The 13198-nt window shown below is 55.0% G+C and overlaps 3 protein-coding genes across 3 annotated transcripts; 2 read left to right on the top strand and 1 right to left on the bottom strand.

Moving 5' to 3' along the window:
- Window positions 1-467: 467 nt before the first annotated feature.
- On the top strand, window positions 468-8461 carry PV09_08728 (uncharacterized protein). The gene is made up of 2 exons (XM_016362677.1): window positions 468-658; window positions 725-8461. The coding sequence occupies exon 2, from the start codon at window positions 802-804 to the stop codon at window positions 8170-8172; it is 7371 nt and encodes a 2456-aa protein (XP_016209544.1). The 5' UTR covers window positions 468-658; window positions 725-801; the 3' UTR covers window positions 8173-8461.
- A 1187-nt stretch (window positions 8462-9648) lies between these two features.
- On the top strand, window positions 9649-10646 carry PV09_08729 (uncharacterized protein; the record flags this gene model as incomplete). The annotated part of the gene is made up of 1 exon (XM_016362678.1): window positions 9649-10646. The coding sequence occupies one exon, from the start codon at window positions 9649-9651 to the stop codon at window positions 10525-10527; it is 879 nt and encodes a 292-aa protein (XP_016209545.1). The 3' UTR covers window positions 10528-10646.
- On the bottom strand, window positions 10629-13100 carry PV09_08730 (5-aminolevulinic acid synthase). The gene is made up of 2 exons (XM_016362679.1): window positions 12523-13100; window positions 10629-12451 (listed from the first exon to the last, which is right to left on the bottom strand). The coding sequence occupies exons 1-2, from the start codon at window positions 12848-12850 to the stop codon at window positions 10929-10931; spliced, it is 1851 nt and encodes a 616-aa protein (XP_016209546.1). The 5' UTR covers window positions 12851-13100; the 3' UTR covers window positions 10629-10928.
- Window positions 13101-13198: the final 98 nt, after the last annotated feature.

The raw sequence follows: 13198 nt of genomic DNA on the forward strand, positions 1-13198 counted from the left end.
CGGTTCGTGGGAGGGCCTGGACAACTTCATCGTGCTCTTTCTTGCACCAGAGTGGCAAAAACCTAGATCTCTGAATGGACATTGAGTGCTTCAATTGAAGAGGTTCTGCACGGTCTCCTTCAATTTCGTGATCGTGGCCATGCATTACGAGGGTGAAGGGCGCTGAGAAAGCCCGTCGACAGCGACATGGACATGGGTGAGTTAAGCGACATGTGACTTGAGAATAGCAGACATCGCAAAGGTCGTATCGTTCTGTGGAGAGGCAGTGACAGGTCGTCTCTAGCACAATATCGAGGTATGGTCACTGGGATGCAGCGGCTGCTCACAGCACGCACAAGGCTGAGGGTCAGGCTCTTCTTGGACGTCGCGCTAGGCTGCAAACGTCGCTCACGGAAAGTCTTGGCGCGCGCGTCGTTCCAGTTTGAATGATGCCCACCTAGCCCTTTTGCTTCACTACTCTTGCATCAACCTTAACCACCTTTCCCGCTCCACCCGTCGTCCAACAACTTCTTACACTCCTTTAAAACCTCCGTGGTAATCGCAGTACGCGAAGTCTCCATTGTACCCTCCCTCCTCGGACGACGGCGAGGACGAGGAGCTCGATCACTCAGACGACGCAAGTTTCGATCGATCAAAGCTACTACGCTCGCTCATTCCTGTTTGCGCACCCTCCTCCATCGTTTTCGCACAAGAGAATATCCAACATCTAACTTCTTTACGCCAGTCACTGGATGAGCATCATCTAGATTACACATCTAAGCCCGGCCGGGCAGTGCCTTCCGCAGAGGAAGAAGAGGGGAGATGGTGCCGCCTCCGACGGCCATGCCGCCGCAGCAACAGTTCAAGCGGAAGCGCGGCGACCATAGGGCATATTCGTCTGACACTGGTGAAAGAGGGAGGCCCTCGCCTCACAGACCGGAGAACATGGCACTGGCGCATGGAAACGGCGTGAATGGCAGAGGACATGGTACTGGAATCAGGAGGGCTAGCCGTGGTGGCCGGGGGGGTGCAATGCATTCCCCGTCTGGCCCTGCACCTGCTTCATATCAAGTCCTTCCAAATCCATCGCAGGCAGCGAAGCCAATTACGTCCAATCTCTCAAGCAACACGGCATCACCCCCCACGCCTGTTCCAGTTCCCGTCAAGACGGGGCAACCTACTCCAGCGTCAACACAAAAGGCTGCTCCGCCAATGCAATACCCAGAAGTAGGGCTGCCACCGCAAAAAGACCCGTCAACTTATCTTTACTCCTACTTCACTCCCGATCGGTGCGACAGTTGGAAAGAGACAGGGCGTCAGACCGTCATAGACGATGCGCTGGCAAGGGCAGATGCAGAAGACTTGCAAGAGCTTGGTGTATACTTCCAGGAGGTGCTTCACCTGATTACCGAGGGGTTGATCAACCCTCAAGATGCCGGTGCGCTGATCAAGGACGTGCTAGAGGGATCGCCGAAGGCTGAGGAGTTGGATCTTCCTTCTCTGTTCCTAGATACGGTCGCCGTTATCCTAAGCCCACAATATCCCACCGGCAAAGAGGATACTGGGAGGGAATCAGGGTTGAACCAGTTTCTTCAAGCCACAGGTGTCGACAAGAGACTTGTGTGCATGCTTCTGGACGAAAAGCTACTGATCGGTCTGCGCATTGTACGGCCGACTTTCGATCGCATGGGCATTCGCCATTCAACGAATGTGCTCTATAGGCAATCCGGCTTCAACTTGTTACGGGAGGAATCGGAAGGGTACTCCAAACTCATGACCGAATTCTTCACGGTAACGCACAATTTCAAACCGGATAAGGAGACCGTTGAACAAACGTGGGAAAAGGTCAAGGCTCTAATAGGTGCCTTCGATCTTGACGTAGGTCGTGTTCTCGACATTACGCTTGATGCATTTGCGAACAACCTCATAAAACACAACAAATTTTTCATTCGTCTATTGAGATACAGCGATTTCTGGCCTCAGAATAAGGCCTTGGTGGCTTTTGCAGGCGAAGATCAGGGCCTCAGCACACTGCCTCCTTGGTCAAGTACATCGTACCCTTCGCTGGAGACCTTGCCGGAAGATGCAGAGAGAATCGCTGAGCTGAGGCACGGCAGAGATATCATGTTCTGGGATCGAGTCAGGGAGGTTGGCATTCAGGCATTCTTTGAACTTGGCGGTCGGCGACCAATAACCAATGCCGACAAAGCCGCATTTCTAGAAGAGCTTCGTGCGCAGGAGGTGGAATGGTGCGTTGACGAGAAGACAAAAGAACGGAGAAAGAAAGAAGAAGATGCCGATCTCTGGGCCACACGCACGAACACACTACCCGCGCAGGGAAACTCGATCGCAGCACAGATCCTTGGTTTCAAATTGAGATTCTACGCATCCGATGCGAGGGATCCGCAAGATAGACTGAGCATCAATCTCATCTGGCTAGCGGCACTTCTTATAAAGATCGGATTTATCTCGCTTGTGGATCTCTATCCGCACATCTACCCGACGGACGACAAAATGGACGAGCTACGCACGAAGTTGGAAAAGGAGAAAGCCGAGCGATTGGAGAAGTTGAAGCCGGGCGCGGGTATGAACGCTCTCATGACCGCTGGGGCGCTCTCAGAAGGCGAACCGCCGTCCTCGCTACCTGTTAATAGAGCGCTGCCAGATCCGATGAACAAGGCGGGTTCAAGGACGCCGTTACGGGCTACGGAGACCGCTAATGCAACACCCGGAGGATCAACACCAAACGCTACGGCGACTGCGGCGCAGCCAGAGCCGAAGCCTGAATTGCCAGAACCAGAGGATCAGAAGATTGTCCTGCTCAGGAGCTTATTATTGATTGGTGCCATTCCAGATGCCCTGTACATCCTGGGCCGTTTTCCTTGGCTGCTGGACGTACATGACGATCTACCAAAATACATTCATAGGCTGCTACATTATATGCTAAAGAAAGTGTACGCAGAAACGCAGCCCTTGCAAGGCCGTGCTTCGGATACGACACCTGGGCACATTCGCATAGATGTTAACAACACGCCTATTCTCGAGAAAAGACAGGCGCCGAGATCGATAGCTTGGGGTCAGCTGGAGAAGGTGGAGTGGGCCGAGGGAGACTATGGAACAAGCTATAGGTTTTACTGGGACGACTGGAATGATCTCGTTCCCATTTGCCAGAACGTTGACGACGTATTCACACTCTGCGATAGTTTCCTCAACCTTGTCGGGCACAAGATTGGGCGTGACGCCGAGTTGCTCACCAAGATCGTGCGCATTGGCATCAAGAGCTTGGCCGATGACGACTCACCTGCAAACATGTCGCGCTGGCAAAAACTGGCGAAAAGACTGCTCGTACCCGCATTGAGCTTGACAAAGGATGACCCGGGTACGGTGAACGAGGTTTGGGAGCTCATCAAGGTCTTCCCTATTCAAGTACGGTACAACATGTACTCCGAATGGTTCGGAGGCCAGACGTCCCGAATACCGGACATTAAAGCCGCGTTCGATTTGTCCATTCTGCGCACTCGCGACGTGCTCAAGCGCATAAGCAAGACAAACGTCAAAGAAATGGCGCGTTCTCTCGCTAAAGTAGCGTACTCATCACCTGGAGTCGCGCTCAAGACGGGACTACAGCAGATCGAATCGTACAACAACTTGATCGACACTTTAATTGAGTGCATCCGTTACTTTACGAACATAGGCTTCGATGTGCTCATCTGGCAGCTACTCAATTCTCTGGGTGGAAGCAGCAGAAATCGCATGCAAGCCGATGGCATGATCGTGAGCAAGTGGTTACAGCGTCTGGCAGAGTTCACCGGCAAGGTGTGTAAACGCTACTACAAGGACCTGGACTTTAAGCCGATGTTACTCTACGTCAAGGATCGCCTTGAGAAGGGCGATTCTACTGGGCTGGGTGTACTGGGACAACTCATCTTGAGTATGGGAGGCATAAGATCTGATCAGAATTGGAGCGAGGAACAGGTTGTGGCTCTGAGTGGTGGTAAAGCCCTTCGTGCGCAGACGCTGCAACGAGTTGCGGATAAAAGATATGAACGTGAGATGGAGAAAACGGCGAAATGCCTCGTGCATTCCCTCGCAAACACGAATCTCACGGGCGAGTTCCTCATTCTTATCGCAAGAGAACGCCAGCAATACCTTGAACGACCGTCCGCTTCGGGTGCTCCCATCAAAGTTCTGAGCACAAATTTAACAAATCTACAAGGCGCATTTGTACAGTACTTAGAGTTCTTGCGGAGTAACTACGAAGTTGACGAGTTTGACCGCGTGGTTCCTGGTCTTGAGGAGTTGATTGGGAAGTGGGGGATAGAACCTGCGATCGCCTTTACAATTGCGCGTCCGGGATTGCAGGCTAGGATCGAAGGATGGAACAAGGGTGAAGTTATGGATGTAGAGATGTCTGATACAAAGGAGGAATCTGGCGAGGCCGAGGCTGCGGCGAATGGAGAAGATGCACGCATGGCAGATGATGGGGAAGAGTCACAATCCGGAACCCCAACGACGCTGTCGACGGCCATCGCGTCGCCTGGTACCATCCACCCTGTTCTCGAGCAAGTTATCGAAAGTCTGAAGGGAGTTCTTGAACCAGGCTTCGATGAAAGGATGAGCATGCGCTTTTACGTTCGTTTTTGGCAGTCTTCGCTTTCGGATATACAAGTGGCGCAGTACGATGACGAGGTCAAAAACGTGCGTAATGCCTTGCGCGACTTGAGCAACGACCGCACAGATATCTCACCAAAGGCTCTCAAGGAAAAGGCAGCGAAGCGCGCGGCACTGAACCAGCTTGACAAGGAACTTCAGGATGAATGGAGAGCGAGCATCCAGCACAAGCAGAAGATGCAGAAAACATATAGCCAGGAGCGCACGTCTTGGTTCCCGCTTGAAAGGTTCCCACCGAGCAAGCACACAGAGCTGACCTTGGAGATCGTGCAGGAGTGCATTCTTCCACGTATCGTACTCTCGGAGATGGACGCGCTATTCACTGCAAAATTCTTGTTTGTGGTGCATAAGCTTAATACTCCCGGCTTTAGAATCGCAAAGATCATGGCGAGGGTGTTCAACACAGAGCAATTCGTTGCGATGCTGTTCATGCTTACGGAGCGAGAAGCAAAGAATATGGGCATCTTCCTCAAAGAGGTTCTTCATCAGCTCAAAGTGTGGCGCGATAATAAGAATCTATATGAGAAAGAAGGCATGGGTCCCAACAACGACAACCCAGGCTTTGCACGCGAAATACGTGAGGATGGCACCATCAACAACGAGGATCCCAAAACGCAGGTGATGAATCATGACGACTACAGACGCATTCTGTTCAAGTGGCACATGCAGCTCGACAAAGCCATCATGCACTGTCTTAAGTCAAGAGAATTTATGCATGTGCGCAATGCGATCTTGTTGCTCAAACAAGTACATGAATATTTCCCGTCCCTGACTTTCCATGGAAAGCACATATATGAGCAGATCGAAAAGCTTTCTCGAGAAGAAGAGCGTGACGATCTCAAGCTTTCCGCAACAAGTCTGCTGGGTGACTTGAAGAAGATGCGGACCAAGTGGTTGTTGCCGCAACAATTTCGACCTGGCGATGGGCCGGCAGCGCTGAACGCTGGTGCGGCATCGACGACGGGCACGCCTAAGACTCCGGACGACAAGTCCAAGCCCCTTAACGCGGAGGCGACGGAGTTCAGACCGAGAGCTTCGCTGTCGACAAGCAGTAATAAAGCCGCGGAAGATGGAGAGATTGAGGATGAGAAAGGAGATGAGGGGATTGTTGCACCTACTGGTGAAACTATGGATGTGGACAACAAACCAGGTATCGAGGATGGCACCGAGACTTCGAGTACGAAACCCGCTGAAGAGACCACGAGAGCGTCCACGCCAATGGCGAATGTCAATGCAAGACCATCGCCAGGACCTGGAAGGGCCGATCTAAGACCTTCAACGCCTGCCGGACGACAAGATGGCAATCGCTCGTCTGCTCCACAAGGATCATTCTCTGCACCACCTGGTGGCTTGCCTGCACGCCCGGCTGGCCCGATCCCATCCCACCGAGATCTTCATCGTCGCCCGGAAGCGGAGCGTACTCCCTCACGATTACCCGATGCTAAACCACCACATGAGCAAGAAGGAAGACTTGACCGACCGACTGACATGTCTCGTGAGCCGCCAAGGAGGCGATCGAGGTCACCGGGTGGCTTTCGTAGCCGAGGCCGCACGCCAGAGGGGGTTAGATTGCAACGACCAGATTTCGACAGACGAGAGTCTGGATATGGAGCTGCTCCAGTTCATGTGGGGCCACCGCCAAGGGATCTCATGGATCCAAGAGATCCTCGCGGATCCCGACAGCCTAGAGAGGAACGTCACCGCAGGGACAGGGATGGACGAAGGAATGAGCCAGACCTTCGCGGTCCGCCACCTCAACCGCACGATAGTCGTGATCGAATGTCAAGATCGACTGAGCAACCTTCAAGAGATCCCTCTGGTCCCACAATTAACCTCGAACGCGCTGCCTACCTTGGTATGGCCGACGAACGCAAGCCAGAGGAAGATAGACGACATGAAAGTTGGATGAGAAGTGGGCAGTCTATGCCTCGTTCTGGACCAGCCGGTTCAAGAGGCACATCACCTCGACGTAGAGATGACCGTGCCGTCCCTGAACGTCTATCTCGCATGGGGACGCGAGACAGGCGAGATGAAGCCATGACTAGTTCGTCCAACCCCATGTCCGACATTCCAAGACATCGCGATGAGCTGTTTCCTGATAATGCGCGTGCACAAGCTGAATCCACTTATGGATCGTCTAATCAGCCAGAATTGAGATCTCGTCAAGACCCCAATTACGGTCGCCTCAATGCACCTGCTTCATCTGAGGCGATGTCGTCTGGTCCTAGGAATAGAGGCGGTCTATCACAAGGACGTGGAGGTAGGACCGGCCTTGAACCGTCTAGCACAACGCCATTGGGTCCACGGAATATGCCACAATCCTCGCCCGGAGGCATGCAAACTACATCGCCGGGGCAAGAGCGTCCTCCCCCATCTGGTCCTGCAGTCAACAACCGTCGTGGCGGTCCCAACCAAGGAAATTCACTTCCTTCGCCTTCATATGGAGTTAGTTCAGACAATAACACTGCAACTGGTGTACATCCAAGTAGACTGCAGAACATTGGCGGTCTTCCACCTGTGCAAACGAACATTGCTTCGAGTCCTGGCAATACCACTATCCCGTTAGGTCCCCGCAGTAGTGGACACCGATCGACACCGAGCCAGACCAATATGACTGCACCCTCGCCAACGAGTAGATACCCTCCCACAGGACCTGCATCGACTGGCGGAAGCTTGCGTGGTCGCTCACAGCTGAATTTGATCAACAACATGCTTAATGATCAACAATCCTCTCGCAATGGAGGTAATGGGATCCGTGGCCGGCCTGGAATGGTTTCACAGCAGAGCTCTGCACCGCAATCACCAACTACAGGAGCTCCTCTGCAGCAACAGCAGATGCCACCGCCGGGCTCAGGACCAAGGTCAGATCCGCTCGCTGAACGCCTCGAGCGGCCCGGTACCTCTGGTAGCGATGAACAGCGCAGTAGTGTTGATGGCCGTCGTGCCGGCTTGAGAGACGATGGCGGAGACCGCAGAAGACACGGCCGTAGTAGGAGTCGTAGCCCCAGACGTGAAGCGGCAGACAACGCTATGCGCCAGAGCGGTGAGCTGCCTCCTAGGAATGGTCCAAACAGAGATGATCCTGCCAGACGACGAGACTCGGGTGATCGTGATATGATTCACCGCAGAACTAGAGGTGGAGAAGGCGGCAACTGGCATAATCGCGATCGCGAACGAGACGAGGGCGCTCGTCCCCCCCGTGATGGAAGGGAAGGTCGCATTCCTGGAAGAAGCGAAGGCCGCACCTCGATGGGAATGCCACCACACTATCATCAACACCAAAGCGCCTCATTCGGGGGCGGCCTTCCGCCTCAAGCACCACCTAGCATGATGTCGTCGAGTCCAAACGGAGACATGCGACGTGGTGGCGTTGGTGGAATGAGGAGAGACGACGTTGACAGGAGAGATGATAGTCCACGCATGAGTGGAGGAAGGGATGGAATCAAAAGGCGAAGGCCAGATGAAGGGCCGCCTGGTGGGCCTGGTATGCATGACCAGAAGAGGCCGAGGAGGGGACAGTGAGTTTGCAGAGCGCTTCCCGTTCGCATGAGATGTATGTTCGTTTTGTACTATGTGCATGGAAAACATATGCATAATATTGGCGTTTTCCAATTTCTCTATCGTAAGAAGGGCGGCTTCTTGGTTTGGAAGCTGCTCTGGATCGGATTTGGTTGCGACCGGCTGGATGGGAAGTGAGCCACCTAGATTGACTTGTACTTTCGCTATATCTTACATCTTCTGCACCTGCCAAGCACGCCAGCGGCAGGCTCTATGGGAATACAAGATATCCAGATCCCAGCGCTCTCGTTTGTGATCATATTAGAAAATCAAGTGCATGAAAATGCTGAATGATGCTCAAACATTTGGGTCGAGTTCATACAAAGTTCGTTCATATTAGCTGGAACTAAATGCAAGTTTCTGGACTCGACGATCTTTTCGCAGTTTAATCTCTCACCGAACCAAAGAAGCCTATTTGCAAAAACACTATCATCATTTTGAGTCGCAATCAAATGCCTGGATCGCAACGGATGATCAACTCGCCTCTGGCCGTGTGCCTTAAGAAGAAACATGCTTTGGTCTACAAGCTAAATTCGACGCCCTTGAGCGCTCCGTTCTCAGTCTTTTCATAAGGATAGCCTGGGGAGCATTATCACAGAGAAAGAAGTTAGTGGACGTTTGCTTTTCTATACACACACCCAAAAAAAGGAGGGGAGGGGGAGCCGGCAGTCACTGAGCGGATAACATTAGGGGGACTTTGGGATATGGCGCGATGAGAACATATGCAGATATTCATGGGGCGGAGGCTACGTACGTGCCCCGAACAAAGAAAGGGCAATATGAGCATGGCTTGCTGATAGACACGAGGGTGGGGAGAATTGGGAGGGGGGTGGGGGGAGAAAGCTTATTTCAACGACTCTGCAAGGCGTCATCTCCAGCCACGAAGTCCTTCATGTCGGATCCAACCATCCATGACCTGAAGAGCACGCAACCAGATGACAGAAGACACGTTTCGACGGCACGTCCGTAAGGGCGTCGAAACTATTTCGGAACCTTCCGAGATCGAGATCGATCATCACTTTCGTCCAGTTCCGCATCTCGCTGCGCAGCAGGTTTAAAGATCTAGGCCCGTGTCTTGGCTTCCGCTAGGGATTATGGGGAGAGTGGTGTTGCCTTGCAGCTCACCTTTGCCTGTTCAGCTCGGCCAGGCCTGGCTCCTCAACTTCGCGCGATGGCACGCACGTCCAACGAAGAACGACTGGATCAGCCGGAATGGCGCGCTTCTCGGGCTAGGCCTTTCTTTTTTCTCGCCCCCCTGCGTAAAGGGGAGTGGAAAGGCGACTCTCCAAGCTCTGGGCATCCGTTGGCCGGCCTGATCAAGGAAACTACTACGTCTTGCGACGCCGCGGCGACACAGCTTCACGGTCGCCGTTGTAAAACAAGTCCCACGCCGTCATATTCTTACGCAGCGATCGAACCTTGCAGGCCACAGACGGTGGCATGGACGAGTATCAGCACGTCAACGTGAGGGGTGCGAGGCTGGCATACCGCGAGGGCGGCAGCGGCCACGGCAGAGGACATGTCGTCCTCGTGCATGCCAACCTGAGCGACGTCAGAAGCTGGGATGCCATCTTCCCTCTGCTGGCGTCGAAGCACCACGTGGTCGCGTACAGCAGACGCTACGCATGGCCGAACGAGCCCATACCGGCCCACACGGGCGACCCGTGGGAAGAGCAAGCGGAGGACCTGGCCGAGCTGATTAAGAAGCTGCATCTCGAGCCGTGCCACATCGTCGGAAACTCTACGGGCGCGACGCTGGCGCTGCTCGTTGCAAAGAAACACCCGAACCTGGTCGCCACGCTGCTGCTGGAGGAGCCCCCGGTGGTGACGGTTTTCCTGCCCAACATGCCGCCCGCCCTCCTGGACACGTTCTCACTCCTCTGGCGGCACCCCTGGGCGTTCCTGGCCGTGATGCGGTTCGGCATCTTCACAATCGGGCCGTCGTTCGCGGCCTTCAAGGCCGACAGGGACGAGGAGGGTCTCCAGACGTTTCTTCGTGGCGTCATCGGGACGGAGCATTACCGTGCGCTGAGTGACGAACGCGTCGAGCAGGCGCGAGCCAACGTCGGCCCGCACAAGGCGCTGGCATGCTTTAGCGGCTTACCGCGAATCACGGAGGACGACGTCAGAGAAATACACACGACGGCGTATCTGTTCACGGCGGAGAAGACGTCCGGCGCCCAGAAGGTCATCAATCGTTTGCTGGCGATGGTCATGCCGCACGCGGAGGAAATTCATTTGAGCAAAGCCAGTCATTTCATGCACGAAGACAACCCGGCAGTCGTAGCGGAGGCGATTGACGCGCGTGTGGTCGGATAAAGAGGGACAGCATTCGTCTCTGCAATGTTAGCTTAGGCAATCTATTCATCTTAGTCGTGTCTGTTGAAAAAGTCCTTCTTCCTCTTGACACCGTGTTGCTCGTGCAGAGGGTAAAAAATAAGACCAAAAAGAAGAGAAAAGAAAAAAACAGTCAGTTCGTGGATTCGATTTGAGGAGTCAAAAGAGTGTACTTCAATTCCAGCAGGGAGAACCTGCCAAGTCATGAGAAAGTGTATATACGAACGTCATCCTCCTTTTATCACCCAGAGTGCGAGGGAGCAGAAATGATGTAGCTCGACCTCCGAAACACTCGTCTCTCCGTTTCGTGGTGGGGCCTTTTCTTTATTCCCCTTTTGATTCACCGGCTCCGCAAAGTGAAACAGCAAGGAGCCATAATGAGCCTAAGCGGCGGCAGCGACAGCTTGGACGCGCTCCTTCTCTAGGATGTTCTCCAACGCGTCTGCTGCACCGCTCTTCATCTCCTGAACGACGTCCTGCAGACCAAGCTGCTCGTCCGTCCACAACGGCGGCTCTTCCTGCGATCCGTCGCCGACGCCGATGAAACCGCCCTCGGCAGCCCACTCGCTCGTGCGCTTGATGCCCAGCTGAGTCCACACGGCATCGAGGGCTTGCACCAGATGGTCCCTGTACTCCTTGACGTGGCCCGGCGTGGGGGTGATGCGTAGACGCTCCTGACCGACAGGCACGGTCGGGTAGTTGATGGCCTGTACGTAGACACCCCAATCCTCGAGTAGCATGTCTGAGGCCTTCTTCGCAACCTCGGCATTGCCAACAAGGCAGGGCACGATGTGCGAAGGGTTCGGGATCACAGGGATGTCCTTAGCACGCAAGGCTGCCTTGACGGCGCGCGTGTGCAGCTGCTGCAGGCGTCTGTCGCCCTGGTGCTCCATTTGGTACTCAATAGCGGCTTTGGCGCCGGCCATAGTCGCAGGTGGGAGTGACGTCGTGAAGATGAATCCTGGAGCGAGGGAGCGGATGGTGTCTACCATTTTTGCGGAGCCGGCGATGTAGCCGCCCACGCAGCCGTAAGCCTTGCCCAGCGTACCGGTGATGATGTCAACACGGTCCATAATCGTGCCCTTGGGGCGTCCGGCAAGGTGCGCCTCATAGTCCAAGTGCTCGGCGACACCCGCACCATGCGCACCATACATGCCGACCGCGTGGACCTCATCCAAGAAGGTGATTGCGCCATACTTCTCCGCCAGGTCGCAAATCTCCTCGATGGGGCCGATAGAGCCGCACATGCTGTACACGCTCTCAAAAGCGATGATCTTAGGAACGTCGGGTGCCACGCTTGCAAGCTTGGCCTCGAGATCGGCGACGTCATTGTGTTTGAAGACCATCTTCTTAGCACCGGAGTGACGGATGCCCTGGATCATGCTGGCATGGTTGAGCGAGTCGGAGAAGATGACGCAGCCAGGCAACTTGCTGCCCAGCGTGGCAAGTGTGGCATCGTTGGCAACGTAGCAGGAAGAGAAGACGAGCGCAGCCTCCTTAGCGTGCAGCTTGGCGATGGTGGCCTCGAGCGCGACGGCGTGCTGGTTGTGCCCGGAAATGTTACGCGTGCCACCGGCTCCGGCACCGTACATGTCTAGCGTCTCGTGCATGGTCTGCAGAACCTTCGGATTTCGGCCCATGCCGAGGTAGTCGTTGGAGCACCAGACCGTGACTCGCTCGTCCTTGTTAGACATGTGGGCGCGTGGGAACTCCTGGGCGAGACGATTGATGTTGTTGAAGTAACGGTACGACTTGTCCTTGTGCTTCTTGTCCAGCTCGGCGGTGTAGAAGGCCTCATAGTCGAACTTGGCCGCCTGGGGCGGTGGCGGCGCGCCGGAGGGCAGTTTCGTCGCGCTGGCGGCGCGCTTCTCGACGGCCGGCTGCTGAGGTGGTGGGCGGTACTTGGCTGTTTGATGCAGCGTCAGTCTTGCTGTCTCACATTCATAGCATGTCCTGAACAGCTTCGCAGAACCATACCTTGACTGCTTCGGTTCACGCCGACGTCGACCTGGGCCTCCTTGGTGGCAGCAGAGTGGAACTTGGCGCGGTCAACCTTCGCATGGTACGCCCTCACGCCGCCAAAAGCGCCAGCGAGAGCAGCATTGCCGGAGCGGGCACTCTGTATGGCGAGGGCCTTGCCCATGATGGGGCAACGGCGGCCGAGGAGCTGCAGGTTCGACATGCGGCTTCCGCCAGGCGAGGCGTTGTGCGCCGCCGCCGTGGTGGACAGGCTGCGGAGCGTGGCCGGGCTGGTCTTCTTCAAAAAAGGACACATGGCGCGGGATTGGGTCAGGATGGCCTCCATGATGCCGGTCTCTTCAATGGCTGAATTTTTGCGGTTCTATTTTTTGTGTCTTCACGCTGGGTGGTGGGCAGGGCTGTGTGCGACGCAGTTGCTTCGAGCGCAACCGCGGGAAGCAGAGAACGAAGTGCTCGAGAAAGCAGATGCGTGGTTACACGGAACACAAGAGGGCACCGCGGTGGTTTTGCGGGAGACGGAGTTGGTGTTGGTCAGAAAGGCGCCGGCTTCTGACAAACGTAATATGTTTCTCTTCGCACGGGACCCGAGCGCAGGACGTGAGCGACAGCGGACTCGGGGCGCTCTCGTAAGCAGCAACCGGCCGTCTGCTATTGGTGGCGGCGATCTAGACGT

Source organism: Verruconis gallopava (assembly GCF_000836295.1).
Source record: "Verruconis gallopava strain CBS 43764 unplaced genomic scaffold supercont1.46, whole genome shotgun sequence".
In the NCBI taxonomy this organism is placed as follows: domain Eukaryota; kingdom Fungi; phylum Ascomycota; class Dothideomycetes; order Venturiales; family Sympoventuriaceae; genus Verruconis; species Verruconis gallopava.

Coding starts and splice junctions, on each gene's coding strand:
- PV09_08728 (XM_016362677.1), top strand. CDS start 802: ATGGTGCCGCCTCCGACGGCCATGCCGCCGCAGCAACAGTTCAAGCGG.
- PV09_08730 (XM_016362679.1), bottom strand. CDS start 12,850: ATGGAGGCCATCCTGACCCAATCCCGCGCCATGTGTCCTTTTTTGAAG. Junction 12,452..12,522: donor CGTGAACCGAAGCAGTCAAG/GTATGGTTCTGC, acceptor TGCATCAAACAG/CCAAGTACCGCCCACCACCT.